This window comes from Pan paniscus, chromosome 6 (genome assembly GCF_029289425.2).
Source record: "Pan paniscus chromosome 6, NHGRI_mPanPan1-v2.0_pri, whole genome shotgun sequence".
Taxonomy (NCBI): domain Eukaryota; kingdom Metazoa; phylum Chordata; class Mammalia; order Primates; family Hominidae; genus Pan; species Pan paniscus.
In genome coordinates, this window is record NC_073255.2 from 23,781,549 (window position 1) to 23,806,808 (window position 25,260).

Genomic DNA, 25,260 nt, shown 5'->3' on the forward strand with positions numbered 1-25,260 from the left:
TGACATCGCTTCCCATTCATGCCATATTATAGTTTGATCACCAGTTCTTATTTGAGATGATTAACCTTAATGTTTCTAGGAAAACTACTTTTTTGTTAATCCTTTTGTTACTATTACTTTATTTGCTTTTTGGGTCACAATAGCTGGACAACTATTTTATTTGCAAGGGCCCTAGCCATGCGCTTTCTGCTGCAACATGCCAAACTAATCACCACAGCATTCTGAGGGATGTGTTATCAGACTTAGGCCTGACAGATAGGCTCTATAAATTATTTAAAGCTTCTCTTCATTTCTTGCAAAGCAATGCTTGCTGAGCTTCTCCATGAAAAATTAGTGTAATTCCAGAAGATTATGATAGATTTGCAAGGTAGGAATTTGGCCTGTGCTTACACACAGACATCTGCATAGTTGTGAATAAAGTAGAAGTTAAATGAAACGGTACAGTTATTTTACATTTGGTTATTTGAACCCTTTCTCTACTACTTTATTCAATGGCCTTTGAATAAAAGCAGCTGTGTCTCATGGCTTTCTATCATGAAGTGTTCAAATGTATAAGGTGGTTGAATGTAAAAACACTGTGAAAGTATGGATAATAGACTGCCCACTTTCTGTCTATTGCAACTTCCCTGAGGTTTTGTTTGCAGGGCCCAGCTGCGTATACAGACATGATGGAATTTGGTTTGTCAGGAACCTACAAAAATTACACAAATAACTCAGATTTTTAATGAATAATGCACAGACATGCACCTGCTTCAGGGACTTCATAGATTAGTCTTGTGACCAATGGAAAAGCCCCTTGGAATTCAATTACATGGATACAAAACAGAAAATAAAACTGGCTACACTTTTAGAACTAATATCAGCAAAATGTTAACTAGTTCTCGGAGCAAGCTTTTCCTGAGGATTAGGTTGTTTCAGTTTGCTTTGCTTCTGTGAGACTTACTATAAAGTCATAATATTCTGCTCATACTATTATCTACTATTCTTGCAGCTGGAGCCACTTGCAGAAGATATTCTCCACCAAAGCCCGAATATGAATGCTGTTATTTCTTTACAGAAGATCATTGAAATTCAAAGTATGTCTTTAAAGTTTTCTTAAAAATTCTAAGCAGGTAAAACTAACTAAAATTATATTGAAAATTATAGTACAAAGAAACATTTATTTAGAGTTATCATAATTTGCACATGCGTTCTTAAGTATATATCTTAATGTGTTGCTCTTAATGCAGCAATCTTATCTTATACTGATGACAAAACGTAGAGACTCTAGATTTAGAATCTTGTTTTCTCATGTATTTCAGGTATTTGGAGTTTTTACCATTATGATCACTAAGCATTTACCCAGAACCATGAAATAAATGCAGAAATTGTGATTTTGTAATCCAATCTTAACGAAGGGTAGTTATCTCCTAATGATGTTGGAATTCAGCAGTCATTTACTGATTCATATGTGTCAAGAGAGGAAAAAAAAATTAATGAGAAAGGCTCTGTATGGGAAAATCCAACTTAACAAAGCAGGGTGAAGTCATAGACTTTTTTTATTATCCAATTCCCTTCACACACATACATACACATAAGCACGCATGGGTGCACACACATGCTGAAATCAAGCACAAACTAACATGAAGATTAGCATGAAGAGGAAAACCAAAGGGCACTATTAGGTGTCCAGGAGGAATAGGAAAACCCTTAGGTTTGCTACTGTCCTGTAGAAGCATTTATTAAGTGCCACATAAGAAGCCACTTGCCAGCTATCTCTTTGGGTCATTGCCTTTGCTTGTTCAGTAGCAATTTGGAGATATGAGTTGACTGGAGTTAAATTACCCATTTATTTGATACTGTGAATATTTACACATCAGGCCATATAGGAACTAAAAATAATTCTCCACTTCATCTCACTCATGCTGTGACTGAGGGCCATATGTACCCAATAAACATTTATTGACTACATGTCATAACTGAAATAAACTATGAATTTTGAAGACTTTTAGGGAATAGAAAAATAAATCTTCAAATGCTGGGGTGCACTATTCAAGTCTCTGATATAAGCCTAAAGTACAGGAACTGACAGAGACAAAGCAGGGAAGGCTGGAGGTGATTTCATAAGCTTGAGAAGAAAATCCTGTCATTGTCCTGTCTTTGTCTTGTTTCCATTGGGGCTAGATAAAGAGGGTCTATTACATGTCATTCTAGATTTCAAAGCAAGGAATCTTGTAGTGATCTTTGACAGCATTCTTCTCTTCATCCACATGCAATCCAATGCATGCTTTCAGGTCATTAACAGAATGAAAATATCTCAGTTTTTATACATATTATTATCTTTTTCTGAGCATTGTTTAGCCATTATCTACACAGAGTGTTAAAATTGATTGTTCCTATGTATATTCTGAGCATATCACTTCAATAGGCATTTTTGAGTTCTTATTACATGTTGATCAATTACCAAGGCACAGAGGTTATGAAGAGGAATAAGACATAGTTTCTGCATCAAGGAGCTAACAGTCCAATGAGTGAGAGACAACCAAGTAAATAATTGCAATACAGTATTCACAGAGTACACTGAGGTCATGGAGAAGGGGCGGTCTGTTTCTTCAGTCCCTTTCAACTGGGGGTGAGAGGGACTGGATAGTAAGGAAGGTTGCTTGACAGTGATATAGCCTGAGCTTGGTTCTTCAGGGCTGAACAGCACGTTGAATAACTGAAGAAAGAGTGAAAATGCTTTGAAAGGACCGACAGAAGTGAAGGACTCTCTATTTCCACATAGGTATAAAAAGGCGTAATTTCTGCACATCTTTAGAAACTCTACTGTTGCCTTTTATATTGGATCTAATTTCCTAGTAATGATTTTCCACTGCATAGTTTTTTTCCTTTCACTACTGATGTTTTCAAGTGGCCTCTACAGTCTGCTCTAGCCAAGCAAACCTGTTTGACTCTTGAAAAAGACTCAATCTACTATCAAAACTTGCTGTAGGAGTATCCTGCCACTAAGGATTGTCAATTCCACTCTTCTGCCCCAAAGTGCATTTTACACCACCCAACAGTGATCACTTGTCTGTGAAATCCATTTCCTTCTAAACTCTTAATGAGTACCCCACCCAGCTTGGAGCATTACTGATGATCCAATAATGCCATAATTTCTCGAGACCAATATGTGTTGGTTCAGTGGTATATTTATTTTCAATGTTTCTCTTAAAAATATCAAATATTTAAATGTCTGTTAGCTCTGGTTCCTAAATTAGAGGATAATCATCAGGAGGACAGGAATCATATCTTTTTGTCTCTGAATGTCCCTCCAGGAAGGGTTGACAGCAGGTGTGAGGTGCTTGGGAGCCTGGCCATTAAAAGTAGGCAGATTTGAGTAGGTAGGACTTGAATAACTCTTCAAGATCATAAACAACAAAGGCCATAAGCAACCAGAGCTCCTCCTTCTGAGTCAAGGATATATGGTGTAGTGGACACTGATTTTGGTATACCCAGAAACAATCCACTCTTCACATCTACTCAAAAGGAGTCTGGTTTTATTCATGAATCTTTGCCACCAGATACCATGCAACTCAGGGGGAAGTTCAACTTAGCTCCAACCCAGGGGAGCTGTTTTTAGTCTAAGTCAGTCAACCCACTTAACAGTGATTGGTTAAGAAATGGGTACGTGACTCAGTTCAGGCCAATGAAAATCAGGACTAGCTTTATGGGCATTCAGCCTGCATGGTCACATAGGTCCCACACATAGAAGGGCCCCATCCTTAGTGTAAGGCTCTTGCTGTTGCTGCCTAAAATTCTTACTGCGTTTTAAAGAAGCTGCCCATATTTTCATTTGGTAACAGGCCCTATAAATTCTGTAGCCAGTCCTGATGAAAGTCAAGGTGATGGTGAGGTGAAAAAATGTTTACCAAGAAGGAATGATAGTAGCATCACCACAAGGACAACTTAAATGTCAGTTGAGAGTGCTCTGAATAGTGGGTTGAGGTTGTAAAAGGAAAGAAAACACAAGATCGGAAAGTGATCTCTCACCATTTGAAAAGTGGAGTGAAACTCGGTAGAGAGAAAGTGTTTCAGCACTGTGGCTTTGACCACTGTGTGGTGTATTTGTATGTGGTTATAACTATGTGTCTTTGGGGCCACTCTTCTATGCTAAAGGAAGAGAAAAGAGCCCTCTAATGTCCACAGAGCAATAAAATCGAGTGGGTATTTCAGAGTCTCAAACTTCGTAATGGCTTGGGAAATTAAAATTATGGGCTCCCTGATTAGTAAACAGTGCTTGATTTCCTCACAAGATATGAAATCGCACTCTTGCTTCTCACTGTTTTATAACTGATGCTTCCATTTCACCTGCTCCTTTGGGACTCCAGGACCCTAATTGTGTTCCTCATTTCCCCTTTGGCAGAGAAAGTGGTAGGGACAGGTTACTTATTTTGTGAGACCCAGTTCAAGATGAAACTGTGTGAACTCTTCCTTGTTAAAAAATTAATAATTTCTGGAGGGTAACAGCAAAGCACTGAACCAAGCATGGGGTCTTTCTGAGAGTGGGGCGCTTCGCAACTGCACAGGTTACCCATTATGAAGCCGCCCCTGAAGGTAGTCTTTGTTCAACAGGAGCACTTCCTCTTCACATATGTATCTGAGTGTCACACAAGTGCCTCCTTTCAACTTTGGGGGGTGTTCAGATTTCAGCCCACCTTCTAGCCCAGGTTCTGAAGGGTTCTTTTGTGCTGCAGTTTGCAACGACAGTATCAGAAAACTATGTTACTGTTGAGAAGCAGGCTTGTAGCATGTGGGAAACATTCAGGCAAGTTTCTAGATAGCCTTATCCCAAGGCACATGGCAAGGTGCTGACAGTTCTCCCGTGAATTTCTTTTTGAGAACTGAGTCCCCCAGCTGAGGGTATGCAGGTGCTGGAGGTGCATTGGCTCCTTGCCTGGCCACATGTATGTGAATATTTTCCAACAGGATCATTTATGTTGTCCTGTCCTTGTTTATGTTGCTCATCTAGCTGAAGAGAAAAGGCCTTACAGGCTACAGAAGGGCAATGATTTCTCCTGACAGGTGAAGACCCTTCCTGACAGGAGAGGGTCTGGTTCCATCTTAACATGATAGATGGCATGCAAGGGTCAACTATCTTTGAGATGACAAAATGGAAAAAAAGTTTCATGTTATTCCTTAAGAAATTAAAAATAGAAATACCATATGATTCAGCCATCTCACTTTCTGGAAGACTTATCAGAAAGAATTTAAATTAGAATCTCTAAGAGATGTTAGCACTCTCGTGTACGTTGCGGCACTATTCACCATAGCCAAGAGATGGGAGCAACCTGAGTGTCCATCAGTGGATGAGTGGGCAAAGAAAATGTTGTATAGACATAAAGTAGAATATTATTCAGACCTACAAAAGGAAATTCTGCAATACGTGGCAACTTAGCACAATCTTTTGATGGCAGATATTATTTCTGCTGTGTTCCTCCTTGTTTTTAATTGCCGTATCTTCCGCACAGTCTCTGGCATGTATTAGGTGCTCTGCAAATGTGTGTTGAATGAATGAATCAGCTAGTCTGTCAATGTTTGCCACATTTTTCTTCTAAGCCTGGATTGATTTTTGTAACTAACCTCACATATTTATACTCCTTGGCACACTCATGCAGAATGAGGGATTAAGAAGACTAAGCAAAATACATGAGAGTCCATTTCTTCTCCTTTCTTCACAACCCACAAGGATGAGTCATTTCTAAGTTAGGAAGAACATGGATTATTTTTGTGAGTTGCCATTTCCATGGGTAAGCTTGGGGTGACAATTCTCAGAGCTGGATCTAGCACTTGGCTAACTGGCTTTAATAATCAACAAGTGATGCCAGTAATGAGTCAGCCCAGAGTGAGATAAAGAACTCTCATATGGATGTTTCCTTTCCTGAAACCCACCCTAGTGATTTACAGCATCCATGCACCGTTGAATTCCTTCACTTTTCTGCATGGCATGGTGGGCGCCAGGGTTCTAAAACACCACTCTTTATACCAGTGCTGGCCCATTATAAGTTTTTCACAGATTTGGGAGGGGAGGAACCATGAAGTGAGTTTTCCATAAAAGTAAATTTATTTAGTTTGAAAGACTATCACTTTAAGTTCTAAAAACAAATAATGAATGATATTGATATTAATCTGTGAAATCTCAAAATATGAGAACAAGTATAGAGCCATAGTTTTCTTTATTTAAATTTCTTAGTGAGAAGAGTATTCCTTTTAAGTGTCGACCAATTTTGTAGACTTCTTGAATGATAATAATCATAACCATAGCATCTTTTGTTTTGTGGATCAAGGAAACATATACATGCACAAGGATTTGAGGATTCTTTCACAATTTTGCTGCAACCCTGCAGTGGTTTGCCTCTGATAAGTTGAAGAACACCGGTGTAGGAGATTTTAAAATGATACGAATTCCATCGTAATCTTCTCCTCCACTCAACAACCATGTGACAATGAGCAAGCCACTTGTTTGAGGAATTTCACCAGGAATGACATGGCACATCACTAGAATTGCTTTTCCACGTTGGCGCTACTGTGACAACAAAGTGGCAAATAGGCAGAAGAATCCTAAAAGAACAGCAAGAATTTTCTGCCTGTAGCCCTGCTTTCAGTTTTCCCCACTCTAGGGATTATCCCTTATTTAGTGAATTGAGGTCTTTTTAGAATTTCTTATTATGCCAACCAAGGCAAAATGGTGGCACAGGCAAGAATGAGGAATGGAAAGTACCTGCAATTTCACCGTATGTTCTTGTCAAATGTGTTTTACATAAATAGAGGAGCAATTTCCATGTTTCTTGTATATAAAATTTGTGAGTATAGCTAATCCTCTATTGTTTTAAACACACACACACACACACACATACACATACACACACAGAGTATTATTTAGGGCAATGAGAAGTGAATTTATAATCCTCAGAATTTATCCAACTTTTGAGGACAATTTGAAAACGGACATGATTTCCTTTGTTGCAGGGGAATGTTACAAGTAACTATGTAATTGACTAAAGCATAATCAGTTATCTCCATGGTTCCATACCAGCAATGCACAGAGCACACTCTCACACATTCTAGAGTAATAAGAATGAAATCAGATTTTCCCTGGGAGATGAGAGGCAAGTATATTTGACACCTACTCCTTGTCAGAACTGTGCTTGATTTATGTTTTGTATATGTGTTTTTGAGTGAGTGATGTCTTGCTTCTCCTCCTCTTCCTCTATGTTATTGTTATTCTTTACTCTTATTCTTCCTCCTCTTCCTATTATTATTACTAATATTATTATTATATCTGTAGTTCTGGGAACTGGTCTTAGAAGTAACAACTGATACTAGAAAAGAACAAAGGAATGCTGATTTTGTTGATTTTACTTTTTATTATATTTCCAATGGGAGATAACTCATAGGTAAAATTAAATACTAAATAAACACTGTCAATGTATTAGAATGAATAATCAAAATATGTGGTACTAGTTTTCTTGGCGATTAAGAGAACTGGTTATGAATTGAAGGAAAAGGCTATAAAAGTAAAATAAAACCGTATTTTATGTAATGTTAACCGTAAAGATAACAACCATTGTCTTCTTTTATCTGAAATACCATCCTCTCCCATCATTATAATATCCTCTACCGACCCCAGTACAAGGAGAAGGGGCATTTATATCAGATAATCCAGGGGAAAATCCAAATTGTTTCTAAGCTGAAAGGAATTTGTATACATCTCTTGTTGGGGGGTGGGGGAAGTTATCCAATGTTTTGACCTCCTGGGGCTATGTACACAACTAAAAGCGTTGTTTCTCCAGATTGCAACGTGTGCTGCATAAATTAAAGTGCTCACAGACTTTACTAGCTTCTTGACTGCACACCAAAATTATAACTCAAACTCAGTTTTTCTTCTTTCTTTTTGTCCCCATCTACTTCATTTTGATTTTCTGCCTTTTTTTCGTATGTCTCTTCTCCTCTCTCTTCCATTTCCATCCTATTGAGATCCAGGGGAGAAGGACAAGAAAGTATTCCCAATATTGGAAAGGAGCTTTTAGCTCATAGCCATTTGAGGTTTTATTTCAAGCAGGGAAGAAGCATGATAAAGCCGCAAATCGAAAGATCACTGTGCTTGCTCTGAAGACAGGAGATTAGCAGGGCTTATAGTCAAATATGAGCTGTTTAATTCAGAAGTAGAATTGGTATAATATGGTAATTAACTGACAGGGAGAGGATTAATAATGTCTGGGTTTTCTGGCTTGGAAAACTAAGATGATGGTGGTGATCAGCTCCCACGATAGGAAATTGTGAAGAAAGAAAAGATTTGAAAGGAAATGAAAAATATTAGACTTAAGAAAAAGACACTTTGCTGATAGAAAGTCTTAACACTTTGGGGAGAAGGCAGTATCCTCCAGAATATACATTTTCATTGTATTGAAGTTACGGAGGAACATTGGATGAAATTATTTACACAATACAAACCCTGTAAGATGTTAGCAAATAATAAAATAATGTAATAATAATTGAGTGCTTACAGTGTGTGAGGTACTATTAAAAATTAATTTGTTTAATCTTCTCTACCCTGTAGTTACTATTTTCATTCCCATTTTATAGTGAAGTAAACTGGGGCACATCAAGGTTCATTGTATTCCCCAAGGTTACACAGCTAATGAGTGGGCAAAAGCAAGATCATAAACCAAGCAGTCTAGATCCAGTCTCCCCTCTTAGCCTCTAAGTTACACTATGTCACAAATAAGTTCATTCCTTTTGCAATTTTTGGGTTGAGTTTTTCCCATTTCTTCCCAAAGTGACATATTTAGACAAAATTTAAGTTAAGTTAAAATTAGGAATTTGGGAAGTTCTGGCTAATTGAGATTTAGCCACAGTCAGTTCTGGAAGCTCAGTGCCAAAGTACAAGAAGCCATGGAGCTGTGCGTCCACTTTTGAGCCCCTTATAAACTTGTAAAATACATCTAATCAGAAAAAAATGCAAGGATTGGCAGAATTTCAAATCCCTGCCCTGTTGAGTTTAAAGCCCTGACTGTTGTCAGGTGGGAGCTGCTATTTGTCATATATTCTTTGGCTTTAGACAGAGGCCTTGACGTTAGAGTCCTGGGCCAGGCAGACCTTCATTGAAGAAAAGCAGCGTTAGGCATTTTCCCACTATTAACCCTGCCAACCCTCGCTTGTATCACAGCCAGGTCAGACTTGTACACATGGCTTTGTGAAAGTTGACTTTGAACTTCTAATTAACCATTCTCTTCAAATGTTCAAAGTCTGGTTGTTGTGTTGGTGGCGCCCTAATACTAGAATGTATCAGAATAAAAAAGAAAAGTCTGCCATCTGCTATGAGACACAATTTTGGGGGGTATTTTTTATTCCAACTGGGTCTGCAGTTTTTTTTTCACTCACACATCTACCAAGGGAAAACCAATTAAACCAAGAAAATGAAACTATGCATGCTTCTAGGACTGAAAACTCTTTGTGGATTAGGAAAGAGTAGGAATACTTTGTGATCACATACTCAGGTGTTAGCACCCAGATCAATCTCACACATACACATGATACCATGATACCATTCACTGAGACTAGGACATACTAGAAGAAAGTCAGGTTTAAGGGAAGATCGTTTCCTAAGTATTTACGTATATTATCTCTACTCCTCACATAATTCTGCAATACACAGTTCTTTCCTCATTTTGTTCATGAATAACTTGAGACTTATCAAGTTTAGGTAGCTTGTTCAAGTTCCTTCTACTGGTAAGAAGGAAAACTAAGATTTTAATCCTGGTCTTACTGTGATGTCAAAGCCCACTTTCTTTCTATTAAAGCATCTATATGACCTTCCTGTTCCCACTCCATTTCAAAAATGAGAACAATGTTCTACCAGATTGCCTCTTCCCAAGTATAGACACTATAACAGGACTCTCCTAAAATGTAATAGAGTTTGCATGCATTAAAACAATCTATTGAAATACATTAGTGGGCTTGCTAGAATGACAGCAAACAGGAGAGGGGAAAAAACATAAGCTGAAATTTAATAAGGAGCAGTAAGCAACACAAAAAAGGGGAATATCTCTGAAGCAAATAATGGCATCAGTGCTATAATGCACAAGAAAGCTTAAGATCTGCATCAAAGGGATATGAATTTGATAGATACTAAAGAGTTTTGATCTTTGTCCACTCCTGGGTTCAGGAGGAAGCCAGTAAAATTCCTTCCTGGAGGAATGTATTTCTAATTTAGACCCTCAATATATGCAGAGATCAAGCCCAACAAAATACGAACTCAAATACATAAATACATACATATTTAAATAAATGAATAAAATCCAATGCACAATAACACAAGGCACTAGGGAGAGTTGGTAGAAATGAGATATATTAGAATAATAAGACTTATTTGTGGAGTTAAAATGGAGAAGGAGGATTAATTTCAAGTAATGATAATAGATAAAGAATATTCATTTATTTTCACTTCTTCATGGAAACCCACTAAAACAATAATAGAGTTTTCTTTTTTTCTAAAGACATAAACTCCTATGGATAAAGAATGAAAAAGGAAACCATCTGTTACTGTCTTAGCAGACCTAAAAAAGGTGAATCATATAGCAACACTAGCAAGCGTATCTCTGATGGGATGGATACATCAGGCTATTGTACCCATATGTCATAGAATTGTTGACTTGCACACCTAAGGCACTGTTTTATTGTCTAGTTTTTAATTCCTCATTTCTCCTCATTCATTGCCCTTTCCTGTCTTCACTTCTTTTTCCATTCAGCATTAAAATTATAACATTCATTTGCCCTTCTACGTTTCAATCTACCTTACCAACAATCCTGCCCTTCAACTTTACCCATCTAAGAAAATCTCAACCCTGGATATACAGGACAAACAACTTTCCCTAACACTGGTCTTCCAGAGATTTCCCCAATGCAGGTCTTCAAGAGATTGTCATGATGTATAGCAGTTTGACCTCTTAGAAACTTATAATTACCAAACCTAAATGGGCCCATTACCATTCTACTGCTTTCTACTCTTGACCCAACTTACCTTCTTTCAGTTCTTTTAGTGTGCTATTTTTCCACCTTCCTCAAGACCTTCATATATTTTTTCCTGCTATTCCTCTTTGACTACTTAACTCCTATACATACTTCATATCTCAGCTTAATTGTCCCTTGATCAGATATACACCTTCTGATTATCAGTTAAGATCAGATTTTTTTTTTAATTTCATAGAATGCAGTACCTTCATTTTAGTAGCTTATTTCAGTGTGAGACATGTACTCATAGAGCATGATCATTTGATTAATGGCAACCTGTAAGATCTATGAAAGTATCCACATTCCTATATTTCCAATATCAGAATGCTTGGTAGGTAATAAAATCAAAAAGTAAGAGTATATTACTCCATTCTCACACTGTTTTAAACAACTGCCCAACACTGGGCAATTTATAAAGAAAAGAGATTTAATTGACTCAGAGTTCCATAGGGCTGGGAAGGCCTCAGGAAACTTATAATCATGATGGAAGGGAAAGAGACATATCTTACATGGTGGCAGGTGAGAGAGAGCAAATGTGTGAAGGAGGAACTGTCAGAGACATAAAACCATCAGATCTCCTGAGAACTTACTATCATGAGAACAGCATGGGGGACACCACCCTCGTGATTCAATCACCTCCCACCAGGTCTCTCCTTCAACATGTGGGGACTATGAGGATAACAATTCAAGATGAGATTTGGGTGGGGGCACAAAGCCTAACCATATCACTGAGTGATAGAAACAATCCTTTGAATGCAATTTGGTTTCCCATGTAGGGAAATTGAGATAAAATGGACTGGTCATCCTGACAGTAATAGTATAGCCCTCATAAAAGCTATACTTCTTTGGTGAGTTAACAAATTAGCTTTGCAGTTTATTCATAAATAGCTTCTGATTAATGCACTCACAGCTCCGTATCCAAGAGACTGACTCTTTCCCAGAAGATGAGTATTCATTTCATCTATTACCCCTTAATCTGGCTTCATGCTTGCTAAGAAAACTGGAATATCCATGTTTGTCTATGTACAGGGAGATAATTCACTATTCATGTTGGCACTATTATTTCCAGGACATGGGATAGTTTATTATTCAATAAAAGTTAATTTTCAAAAAAAGATTGGTTTCTAATGCAACATTCAATGCATTTTAGTAATATGTGTCTCAGGGCTTGAATATATCAAAACATTGACAGAGAGGACGCTTGAGATGTATGAAAGGAACAATTCCTACCAGGTTTTCCTTACATCTGTTACATGTTGGGAGACTCTTGGTTTGGCTTCTACCAGAAACAGATCCTGATACACAAGGAGTCATGTACAAGTAATTTATTTGCAGGTGCAGGCATAGGGAGAAAAGGAAGAGGAATAGTGAAGTGTGACAAGAAAAGAAATGAAGTGTCATTTGTTCAACTATCCTTGTAGGTATCTAGAGTTTAATTCCTCTGGGGAAATTCTGAGAGCTGATGTAAAACACATAGCTCAGAGTTATTTCATGTGAGCTGCGAGGGAGCAGAGAAATTTATGCTCCAACTCCAAACAGTTATTGCCTGAATACTGCTCCTGGGGGACAATATTACCCTGACATTTCTGGCCAATCATAGAGCAAAAACTCTCCAGGGGCACTGAAAGCTGTCCTGAAAAGACATGCTGGTTCTGGTGAATGGAAATGAGGTTGTGTGCACTCAATTAGTAAGGGGCGGGACATGTGGATGAGGCCCTGACAGTGGCTGCTACAATGACGGTTCTTTCTTGTCAGCCACAGACAGTCTTGGTTTATGTCTGTTGTCTCAACATCTCATCCAGATACTGTTTGTTTCAGATTTTTCATTCTGAATGAAGTATTATTATCTATAGTTTTATTAAGTGAGTAAGGATGGATGTGTTACACCTGTACTTTGCTTTAGCTTCTATCATTGTTTCGTCTGGTTGTATGAGAAATGCGTGGAAAGTAAATATAATTTTTACTTTGAACACATGGTTAAATCTATACAAAATACAATTGATAACCCATCTCTCTTTTCCTGGTCCTTTTGTGATATAACTAGCGCTTCCCTTTTAAGAAAAGCGTGTAGGGTCCTCACGAATACCAGTTGTAAATGACATTTAAATTTCTGATCTGGGAGGTAAAGGAAGAAATACTCAACATTGCTGCCACTTGGCACACCAGTCATGGGTGCTGTAGCTTGTGACGTGCAGGAAGCTACCAAGCTGTTAGAAGACAGAGTTAGGGGTCGGGAGCCGGTGGCTCACGCCTGTAATCCTAGCACTTTGTGAGGCCGTGGCAGGCAGATCATGAGGTCAGGAGTTCAAGACCAGCCTGCCACCATGATGAAACCCTGTCTCTACTAAAAAATACAAAAATTAGCTGGGCATGGTGATGCGCACCTGTAATCCCAGCTACTCACGAGGCTGAGGCAGGAGAATTGCTTGAACCCGGGAGGCAGAGGTTACCATGAATGGAGATTGCACCACCGCGCTCCAGCCTGGGTGACAGAGCGAGATTCCGACTCAAAAAAACAAACAAACCAAAAAGAAGATAGAGTTAGGGGAAAATTTGAGAAATCAGCAGTTAGGTGTGAATAAAATAAATTCAGGAAATAGAAAGGACCAGCCTTCCATACAGCATTTACACTCTCAATACTTTTGCTACAGAGATTTTGTCAATTATTATACATTGCAACTTCACTATATGTATATTTGTTTTATGTATTGTTACATATTTTAATTTCGCTATCAACATTATTAGCTGAAATGAGCTCACAAACAAGTGTGAATGTGAATTTTAAAAATGAGTGCTCTACTTCTGTCTCCCAAGCGAATTGATAATGAATATGTAACTTGAACAAAATGTTTGTCAATATTCATTATTCATCAGGGGGACAGAGTAAAATCACAGACGAACACTGAAGACACAATGCTGTTAAAGAAGCAGCACTTTCTACTTTAAAATTTAGTTATTATTGACCAAAACAAAACAAAAATAAAAACTAAAACCAAAAGGAACAATTTAAGAAGTGCAGTTGCAGAGGGTGCATTTATGTAACACTCCATGAAGCATTACTTTTTATTTAGATAAAATGACTACGATTAAAAATTTTGTAAATCAATTTTCAGTTTCTAGTATTACTTTTAAAAGTTCAGGAGTGAGGTAATAATTCTTCTTTCTTGACTCCATTAGTATCATTTCTTGCTAATGATACAGTGTCCTTAATTGCTTCAAACAGAAAAATCACTAAATTCTAATGATTATTCTATATTTTTCATTCAATTTATGGAATCAAAGCAAAACTTCTGTAAATAAAGTTGCCCAAAAAAAAAGAAAAAAAAAAAAAAGCAGGGCATTATTGTGAAAGCTATTTGTTATAAATTTTGGTAAAAATGTAACACTGATAATAAAATCATTTGGTTTTGCATTGATATACCAATCTAAAGTTTGGTGGAACATAACATCTTATAGAGCAGGAATGTACTTAGCATTATGTATGGGGCACACAATTTTTATAAATAACTTAAGATTTAATTATAAAGTTAATGACATTTAATAACTCTTAAAAACCTAAACAAGCTTGATATTCTACCAATGAAAATCTAAGCTACTGTCAAAATTTTAAAACTCTTTATATAAACATAGAGTAAATAAAATACACTGTTTTAGATATGTGACAGGTGAGGACAGTTAAAAAAGAAACTTCAGGCCGGGCACAGTGGCTCATGCCTGTAATCCCAGCACTTTCGGAGGCCGAGGCGGGCGGATCACCTGGGGTTGGGAGTGTGAGACCAGCCTGACCAACTTGGAGAAACCCGGTCTCTACTAAAAATACAAAATTAGCCAGGCGTGGTGGCATATGCCCGTAATCCCAGCTTCTCGGGAGGCCGAGGCAAGAGAATCACTTGAACCCGGGAGGCGGAGGATGCAGTGAGCCGAGATCGCGCCATTGCACTCCAGCCTGAGCAACAAGAGCAAGACTCCACCTAAAAAAAAAAAAAAGAAAGAAAGAAAAAAGAAACTTCAGCAAGACAGTTGAAAATTTCTCTCTTAGCTTCCCCTTATCAACCATACTTTAGGAATGTTTGAACATCTATAGTAATATTGAACCATTTTGCAAATTAGCTTTCTGAATTTTTATATTTTTCCAATTAGTTAGAAATCAAAAATATTCAATAAGTGGACCTCTGACCCCATGTATGAAAGAGTAACTGCTATCGAAGTTGCCCTTTGATCAGAAACAAGAGAAAACTATATACAGATAGAGATAGAGAGATATATGATACAGAGAGAGATAAAAAGATATCTAATGTTCCATACATATATGGAACACTGTCTTTCTTTCAGACATTGGCCTGCAGGCAATGAAGAAACAAAATGAGTACCGCAGATTCCAGGGTAACTGACTAGAGGAAGTTTCCAGGCTGCAGCATAGAGAAGAAGAACCCAAATAGGGTCCAGTGGTATTACTGAGTTGAGAATAAAGCCATCAAAGTTACAGAATCACTTTATCCCTGGGCGCAGTGGCTCATGCCTGTAATCCCAGCACTTTGGGAGGCCGAGGCGGGCGGATCACGAGGTCAGGAGATCGATACCATCCTGGCTAACAGGGTGAAACCCCGTCTCTACTAAACATACAAAAAATTAGCTGGGCGTGGTGGCGGGTGCCTGTAGTCCCAGCGACTCAGGAGGCTGAGCCAGGAGAATGGTGTGAACCCGGGAGGCGGAGCTTGCAGTGAGCCGAGATCTCGCCATTGCACTCCAGCCTGGACGACAGAGCGAGCCTCCCTCTCAAAAAAAAAAAAAAAAAAAAAGAATCACTTTATCCTCTAAATAAAGGAGGATAAAGTGGCTAGAATTTGTGAGGCAAAATATTGGAGATGAAGTTACCACACACACACACACACACACAAACACACACGTGTGCGCGTGCACAGAGTGCTGCATGTACAGGAGTTTCCTTAATGTTTCATTTGAATAATTTTCTTTACATATATGAGGTGAAACTCCATAAAGCTGAGGAAATAACCAACGAAAAGTAGCAGGTTAAACAATTCAAGGAGTTCACAGAACTGGGAATAGTTTGCATTAGCCGGAGTGGAGAGATCTTATAATACACAAGGCATCAAACAGAGACATCAAAATGGTATCATCTTAGTTATAGGACTAAATTAGCCTTACATTAAAGGCTACATTTTAGCCATCCTAACACAGTGTACAAGTGAGCCTCAAAAGTATTTTGCTAATTGTGAGTAACTTAACTTCATGCTAAAACAAAGTCCAGTACTCTGTCAAATAATATGACAAAATCCAATAGCCAAAAAATGTTCAAATTACCAATGTCAAGCATCCAAATGAAAATTACTAGGCATGCAAAAATGTAGGAAAGGGATCACAAGGCAAATCAATAAACAGAAACTGACTCAGAATGTTAAAAATGTACTTCCAATATGAAGAGGAAAATGTAAACATAATAAAGAGATAAATTAAAAAGATAAAAACCATGCAAATTGACATTTTAGAGGAAAAAAATACAGCATTTGATATTTTTAAAAGTCTGCACTTTGGATGGATTAATGGCACATTATGCAGTACAGAAGAAGAAAATTAGTGAAGTTGAAGACATAGCAGCATCTGAATTTGGTAAAATTTTGAAGAGTCAAAAACAACGAAAACTTTTTGACATTTAACTTATTTGTGTTACATAAAATGTTTGCCAAAGTGGAGTATGCTGAAAGGAGATAAAAGACAGTAACCATGAGACATTTGGAATAAAATAGTTACTCATTTCAGTATTTTAAAAATTAAAAGTGAAGATATTCTGCTTTTAGCAGAAATTGTTCTGAGCTTACCAGGTAGCACCATAGTTGTAGAGACTATTTCTCAATGAAAAATATTGCAGTATCTTGAGAAGGATAAATTAAAGATGCTAAAAATTTCGAACTTATTAACCATACAATTAAGTTTTCAAGATTATAGGCAATTCTATCAAAAAGCCTAAAGTATTTAGACCCCATTGAAACAAAAAATACATTTTTCATAAGAATATCAGTATATTGTATCAGTGAGTGATAGAGCTACAAAACTGATTAACATATGTGATATTCAGCAGGAATAATAATTCTGCTTGTGTTATTTTCTAAGGTTCAGATAATCAATATAAAGAAGAAGCTGGTAGCCATGCTTTGACAAACATGAATTATGCAATTTTTATTTTTTGAAATGAATTTTAGTTGTAACAATAAATTTTGAATAGGACTATTTTATAGGCCAACTGATAAAAATAATTTCTTGGCCAACAAATATTTCCAAAACATATAATTTTTATTTTTATCCCCATTTAGCCTCAAAATAGCCCCAATTTATATGAAAAATTACCTGGTCACTCAATTTATGCACCAATTTTCAATGTGGCTTTATTTTTGCATTTAAACAGTGTTTTGGATCATGCCAAAGTTGTCTATTTAGCTAAAAAATTTATCTTAAAAACATATTAAGAAGTTTTAGAAAATCCATAGACCTAGGCTCCTTGTAAGCCCCAGGTGTTAATAATTTCTGTGGTTGAAGCAGATAGCAAGAGGTTAAGATTAGCAGCAGCTTCTTTTCCTATGAGAACCCGGTGTGTAAAGCTGAAAGGCAACATCATTCAAATGGAAAGAAGGTAAAAAAAAGCAAATTTGAGAAGGAGTGACAGCTCTAAGGCTCCAAAATGATGATGGAATGAGGGATTTCTGGGGTCAGGAAGTTTTCAAAGTAGCAAAGGGATTTGAATTGAGAAAACTTTTGGTAGATAGGTGACCTGTGTAACACAGATTTTCATGAGTCAACAACTGCCTATTTTTCCAAATTGTCCATTTCCAAGAACAATCTGGTTTATACTGAAGTCTGTTTACGGAGTACCTGCAGGATGCCCTCTCCTGGGTCTTGTGTAACCTAGTGAAACCCCATCTATGGCCCTCACCTCTAACTCTTGACTCTCTACATTCCATTCTCTACTTTTTATCTTTATTGTAGATTCATTATTTGTGTTACTTTTGCCAGAAAAAACAAAAACACAGAATGGTGAAGGCTGGATAGTCCTTAAAAAGTCCTGAAAAGTGGGAAGATTTACATAGTGGGAAAAATGAATAAGGATAGAGGATATGACTGAAGAGGGAGTGTGCATGTCCAATTTTAATGGAAAACTCTTCTCTTTTGCCAGTTGCATAGCCATAGGAGAGCAACCCAGTTGTGGCTCATTACTAATATTTGACTTTATGAATAACAGCTCCTGAAAACCCTAGCAGTCAACCTTGGTTCATTTCTCGTATGTGATAATGGTGATATTATTCCTATGCCAATAGATATGACTTTCTTGCACATCTGTTTCTGTAATGGAAGAAAAGACCCTACACATCACATGAAAATATAACCCATAAATTATGGGGTTTGAATTGTCTGCATATTGCACAGACGGTGCTGTACCCACTTCCATTTCAATTATTCTCCTCTATGAATAGAGATAGTAGTCTATAAATGCATTATTAATGTAGAATATTTCCCTTGTTTTTATAGACTTTGCCAGAGGCCAAATAGAATTTAAAGTTTTGGGTTATTTCTGAGTCAGGAAACTCATACATGTGGATAAAAGCCAAACTTCTAATATTTAATCTTAACTTAGCAGGATATTTTATACACATTCAATTTTATCCAAAAAGGTCTCAACTATTTTAAATCCTTCCTAGTACTGACATACATATGGGCCAAAATTTAAAGGATCATTGTCAGTCATTCTTCTTAAAGATTGCTATTAACCATGCATACCTTCTGTCCTGATTGTGTTATGGAAGTAAAGATGTTTGTTTGTGGCCTAGACCTCTCCTGTTGAGAAATAAGACCCAATGCTTGATAATTAAAGCCCTTGCTTATTCTAGATGTGCATATTATGTGCAAAGAATGTTTGCTGACCTCTTCAAGAGTTCATAGGCTCATAGAAAAGGTTTTCTGCCATAGCAAATTTATTGTAACATCCGAGATTGATATGTAACATGAAATCAGAAGGACCACAATAAGTGAGGATGAGAGCAGGAATAAAACTTTCATATCATTAAGCCTACCACCATTATTTATAAATGTGGAAATTGTGCTCCATTGTGATCCAGTGACTTCTCCTGGATTAGTGTGGGAATCTCCAATCTGGAAATACTTTTAGTTAGCTCAATTTTCGATGAGCTTCTTCTTCTTCTTTTTTTTTTTTTTGTGAGATGGAGTCTTGCCCTGTCACCCAGTCTGGAGTGCAGTGGCACAATCTTAGCTCACTGCAAGCTCGGCCTCCCGGGTTCAAAGGATTTTCCTGCCTCAGCCTCCCAAGTAGCCAGGATTATAGGCATACACCACCACGCCTGGATATTTTTTGTATTTTTAGTAGAGATGGGGTTTCACCATGTTGGCCAGGCTGGTCTCAAATTCCTGACCTCAAGTGATCCACCCCCCTCAGCCTCCCAAAGTGCTGGGATTACAGGCATGAGCCACCACACTCGGCCTTTGATGAGGTTCTTATTCATACTCTTCAATTAGCCCTGTCTCCAGTTTTATGATAGCCTCAATAATTTACCTGGTAAAAGGTACTTGCAACAGTGCAATTTTATGAGAAATTAAGAGTAGAGTGAACTAGTTTCAACATGATTGTCTCACACTGTCCAAATAAACCATAAAGTCAATAAAATGTGGGTCAACTGGATCACATATCTAAAGTACAAGGGTAACGTATCATTTCCAAAGATTATTTATTTCTTTAGTAATTTGCAATAGGCATTATTCTTTTAAGCTGAGAATTTTATAATTCAGCTTTTTGGTATTTTTATGTCTACTGGAAGGTGGGTGGAGGACAGCAGAGTGCAGAGGAAGAGGCAATTTAAAATTAGTGCTGAGTAAGGATTTTAGCTCCTCTCCCTACTAGCCATGTGATCTTCTAAAACACTACCTGACATTGCCTAAATAGTTGTCACCAGGGTTAAATAAAATTACAAATTATAAATGTAGAAACACCTAGCACAGTCTTGGCACATATTTAGTTCTCAATAATGCTAGTTTGTCTTTCCTCTAGTCTTTATAATTTGACCCATAAGCCACTAGCCACATGTAGTGTGTTTGTCAGAGTCCCCATGTTAGCCACCATAGAAAACAAGAAAAGGATGTCATAAGGCATCACTAGCTTTGTAACTGTCATCTGCTAAAATAATGTTTAATAATAATATTTTACGTAACTCATTACAATATATGTACTTATAGATGGTATATGGAATTTTCAACTTGGGTAATACTACAATAACATTAACTTGAAAGTAAGTTTAATAGTAGCGGACACCTATGTCAACAGGTCTTGTTGACATGGAAAGTGGGTGGTGAGACTGAATTTCCTCCCCTAATGTGACATCTGTTCCTTCATGAAACAGTAAGATAAAGAAAGGCCAATCATGAAATATTAGAGCTGGATAGTATTTGGCATTGTGATCTAGCGAAACTAGGCCCTGGGAAAGGAACTGTCAATTCAGAAATAACTTTCAAAGTTGAGAGATGTAGGGTAGGCCAAAGATACATTTTCAACCTCCCAAATCTCTCTTAGTGTCTTCTCGTTTCGATTCTGTTACTTCCTTTTGGATTAGACATCATGGTTTCCCACTTGGACTTTTGCCAAGATGTGAAATTGGTCTTCCTGCCCCCACTGTTATCACCTTCCAATCCATCACCCATAATCTCTCCAAAGGGATCTTTTAAAAACATAAACCTGATTCTATACCTTGTCTGCCTAAAATGCCCCCTGATCATCCTCAGGTTGAAGTCCAGGATCATCGGAGTGTCATTCAAGAGTGTGTATTAATTAGCCCTTGCCTACCATAGCAGTCTCATCCATCCCACTCCAGACTCTTCCTATGTTCTAGTCATTCCCAGCAGTTGACGGTCACCCAGTAAAACACAGAGACTCCAGTCTCTGTATATTTGTATGTGCTGTTTCCCTTCCAGGGATATCCCATGACCTCACTCTGCTGAAGATCAAGAAAAGATTTGGAAAGGCAATCAAGACATCAGGATGATCAACTATTAGGTTTTTAGGAGCACATTTGCACTCTAATTTCTAATGATCTTTCAAATACTCAGTCAAGTGTTATTTTTCCTGGCAAGTCTTCCCATACTTTCCCATCATCTTAAATACGTGTTCTACTTATTCCCGTTCAAGGTCACTGTGGGCATTTTACACACAGAATTGTAATTCTTAACTAACAGGGCTGTCTCAACTGGACCATGCATTTCTTGGTGTTAGGGAAGCATCTTTGTGTCCTCGACATGTGGAAAAGCCTTAGCTTCTACAAAATGTTAGTTTTTGGATTCATTGACAGAATTGTTATTGTTTGGTTCAAATTAAAAACTTTATGATTCTCAGACTTTGGTCAGAATAAGGGATCACAGCAAGTTAAATAGTAATGGACACCTATGTCAGATGGTCTTGTTGGCATGGGGAACAGATGGGGAGACTTAGTATCCTCTCCTAATGTGACATCTGTTCCTCTATGAAACAGTAAGAAGTAAAGGCCACTCATAAAATGTTAGAGCTGCAAGAGATTTGAGGCATCTCCCTATTTCAGAGACAGAAATAAAGTCCTGAGAAGCCTCACTAATGTCATTGGGATGGCAGTGCTGGGTCCAGAACCCTGTTATCTTACTGCCCAATCCAGCGTTCATCCATTTGCCTTTTCCACTCAAACAAGGCTTTTTTTTCCAAGAAGTAAGCAAACACTGCATACCAAAGTTCTTGCCAACTAGTCAGGCTGCAGAGATAGTACTAACCTGGTGAGTCATGTCAGCACCTAGGGAGATTCTCTTGCTTTGATTTGGGGCTACTCATCATTTCACAAAAAAAATAGCCTAAGGACTGCAAGAAAGCCATTAACTATGCTCTTTCATATTTATCCCATTGGCATGTTCTCATGAAATGACCTTCTATTTTCCTCTCTTTCTCCTTTCCTGCCTCAAAAAAAGAAACATCAGTATGACATATGGATGGGCTCCAACATCAGCCAGTACATATATTAAAGTTTTAAGTCAATTATTGTTCTAGTACACACCCTGAGGTTGAGAAAGAAAGAACATCCAGGACTAACAAACCTGATTGTTCTGGCAAAGTTGCCATTCAATTCATGCTGGCATTTCTGGGCTTTTCTTTTTCTTTAATATTCCAACTTCATTTTCTTAAAGTTAATGATTCAAGTAGCAATGTTTAACAGTACGATTCCATTCATTTTCTCTGTAAGAGTGCTGCCTCCTGGTCTCTTGTGGGTTTCCCAGGGAGCGTGAAGCCCGGAGTTTGCTTACTTAGTTGCAGAGACAGCTGTCAGTCTGAGGGTGAGTTCAGTAGGCCATGGATTATTCCTCACTGTATTGCTGTGTAAGCAAGGGGGAGACTCAGCTTGGGAATATGGGCACTTCACAACTTGGCATTCTTAGATTGAGAAAAAGACCCAATCATAACAGTTAAGAAACCAAATTACAACTGTGTATAACATGGGGAATTTTAACTTAACAACTGCTCTGAGTTGGACGTATGTGAGTATTCTGATTATTACTGCTGTAATTACAATTCTTATGAAGTATGATGGATGTTTTTCCTAGGCAAGTATTGGAAGTCAGTAAGGATGGTGGCTGTGCCAAGGGGCTGTGCTCTGGCTGGTGCTCAGTTGCAAGAGGAGACAGAGACCGTTTCTGCCCTGGCCTCCCTAACAGTGGATGTGGAACAGCCCTTTGCTCAGGAAGACAGCAGGTATGAATCCAACGTGCGGGAATAATCCGGGTCAGTCATATCCAGGCTCATCGCTGATATTTGTGAATCTTCCTCCTGGCTTTCCTTCACCTGTCTCCTCCACTTCCACCACCTGTCCTCTCCAAAGCCACAGATGCCACAGCACATGCTTTAGGCTATCGAGAATTCATTGCTTCATTCTTTATGCGAAATGCAGAGCTGGAGCATGTGGTTGCAGTTCACAGAGAAATAGAGGGGATGAGATAGATGGTGAGAAAAATCACGCCTTATCAGATAATTGAGTGCAGATCGTTATGGAAAGAGCTGCTTGTGGGCTTAACTCCTTTTCCTAGTTATCTCTGTTTTTCCAGATGTTCTTTTTCTTTCTCTAATCATTTTGAAATTGCTGATATAACAAAGAGAAAGAGGAGAGTAGAAGATGGAAATAATGCTAGACCGTTGGATAGCCAAAATACATACACACTCCTTACGTGGCTGTCCTTGAGGTCCAACAACTGGATAAAGGGGGAAGTTGCCTGCAAAGGAGACAAGAGACTGTGTGTAAAGGACTGTGTGAACTTGGGGCTGATTTTATTTTATTTTGGGATAAGACAGAATTGGTTTTAATGCATCTTCTTATGAATATAGATTTCTGGAGAAAAAATACAGTTAAACTAAGATTTGATTCACTTGTTCTCTTTTTAAGGAATGTTTGTCAGTTTGTGCATTTGGTGTTCATCATTCAGTTCTACAGAAAATGGTACATTCAGAATTTCTTTGAAGTCTACCAAAGCCACCATAAATGTACATAAATATTGGTGATTTCTATGGCTGACTTCAAGGTCACATTTCCTCAATTTAAAAACAAATCAGGTGAGGCTTTACTAAAGCTCTGCCAGCTTGCACTCTTAAATTGCTCCTGAGAAGGAAATCAGACTCCCTCCGTCAATAACATCACCATTAATTACGCAGATCCTGCTACTAGTGCACAGGTTGGCAATTTTCCCAAGAATGCACAAATACGAACAGTTCTACTTTCTTGCTTTTACTGGATACTCAGAGTTTAATGGATTTAACATCTTGTTTTGGCCAAGAACAGAGATAAAATGAATAAGAGATTTTATTTTTATGCAATTATTTTCTCTTACCATAACCACTTAAACAGCAGATTAGCAATAAGGGGGAAAAGTTGTATATTACTCTATTGAAAGATATCTTTATATGAATATCTAGAGCATAAGGGAAAACTTACTTTACATCTTTGATAATATGAACTAACCCCCTGCCATTCCCAGCTAAGAACTGAACCAAGTTCATAATCCAAAGGTGTTGCAATTATTCCCAAGGCCAAAAACAGTTAGTTGTCTGTCATCTGAGGGCCATAAAACTGAGGAAACTAACATCTGTTAGTGTTGGATATAAAAGGAGCATAGCTATTCTTTAGAATTAATTTAATATAGAAAAACGAAGCTAAATTCCAACCTGAATGAAATGAATTGTAAATATTTTTGCCCGTTAAATTGCAGAGCTTAGAATAATTAACAATAATAAGTGATGTTATGAGCCTCAAGTAATATAAAAATCTCAGCAGTTTGGCAGGAATTGGCCCTGTAGGCAAAGTTGTTTATCCTCAGGTAAATAGTGTGCTTGACTCATGGTAGTCTGTAGAGATTTAACCTTGGCTTCAGTCCACAGTGATTTTTATTTTAAACTTCATCTGATGGCAGAGAGAGAATGTGAATGTTCTGATGTGCAGGAAAGCAGAGTCAAAGCGTGTAGCCTGGTTTCATGTTCGTTTATCACTTTTAGACAGATTATATCTATTGTGATTGATTTTTCTTGTGGGAAGAAAAATAGTTTTGCTTGAAATATTTTTGATGGCTTTGAACTGAACTCCCTTTTTCAGCAGAGGAAAAGAAAAATTCTTCTAGAACTGGCTCTTGCATTTCAATTGAACCATGCATGAATTTCCTCAGAGACAGACAGACAGACAGACACACACACACCCACACACAGAAAGAGAGAGAGAGAATGCTCTGAAAAGCCACAGAGCATTTACTCTTTTCAGGGGAATACTATCAGTATTGTCCCCCTACTCAAACAGGAAAGATGACTTTCAAAATGAGATAAAGTGGCGGAAACGATTCTGGGCTTTTCTTATGAATGCAATATTATAAGCACACAGGAAATTGAAAAATTAGAAAAATCAGAGAGCTAAATGGATGGAAAAGAGTGAAGGCAAGATTCCTTTTATAGGAAATTCTTGCCAGTTATTTTGGAGAACATATTGGTGTTTGGAGTGAGATGACTCATTTCATACTAAGATTTTGGGTAAAGCAGCTCTTTTCCTGGCCAACTCATATCTGACTCATTTACCACTAGTGAATAAGGGATAAAATGCTCCTGGCTAAGACCCATTGTAAGTATTTTTTTGTTCGTTTTTCTTGGATGGGGGAGGGGATGACAACACA

At 37.7% G+C, this 25,260-nt stretch overlaps 1 protein-coding gene and 1 long non-coding RNA gene across 15 annotated transcripts in view; one reads left to right on the forward strand and one right to left on the reverse strand.

Annotated features, from left to right (window-relative positions):
- HDAC9 (histone deacetylase 9) overlaps nt 1-25,260 on the forward strand; it is a 911,762-nt gene that overhangs the window by 862,414 nt on the left and 24,088 nt on the right. For all 14 annotated transcript variants that reach the window (XM_034963758.4, XM_034963753.3, XM_055115739.2 and 11 more), the window contains 2 exons: nt 992-1,076; nt 22,663-22,810. In XM_034963758.4, coding sequence (XP_034819649.1) covers nt 992-1,076; nt 22,663-22,810 — 233 coding nt within the window. The remainder of the gene's footprint in view (nt 1-991; nt 1,077-22,662; nt 22,811-25,260) is intronic.
- LOC134730769 (uncharacterized) lies at nt 6,180-23,368 on the reverse strand. Its single transcript, XR_010112725.1, has 2 exons — nt 23,270-23,368; nt 6,180-15,002 (listed from the first exon to the last, which is right to left on the reverse strand). It is a non-coding gene; the product is annotated as an uncharacterized LOC134730769 (long non-coding RNA).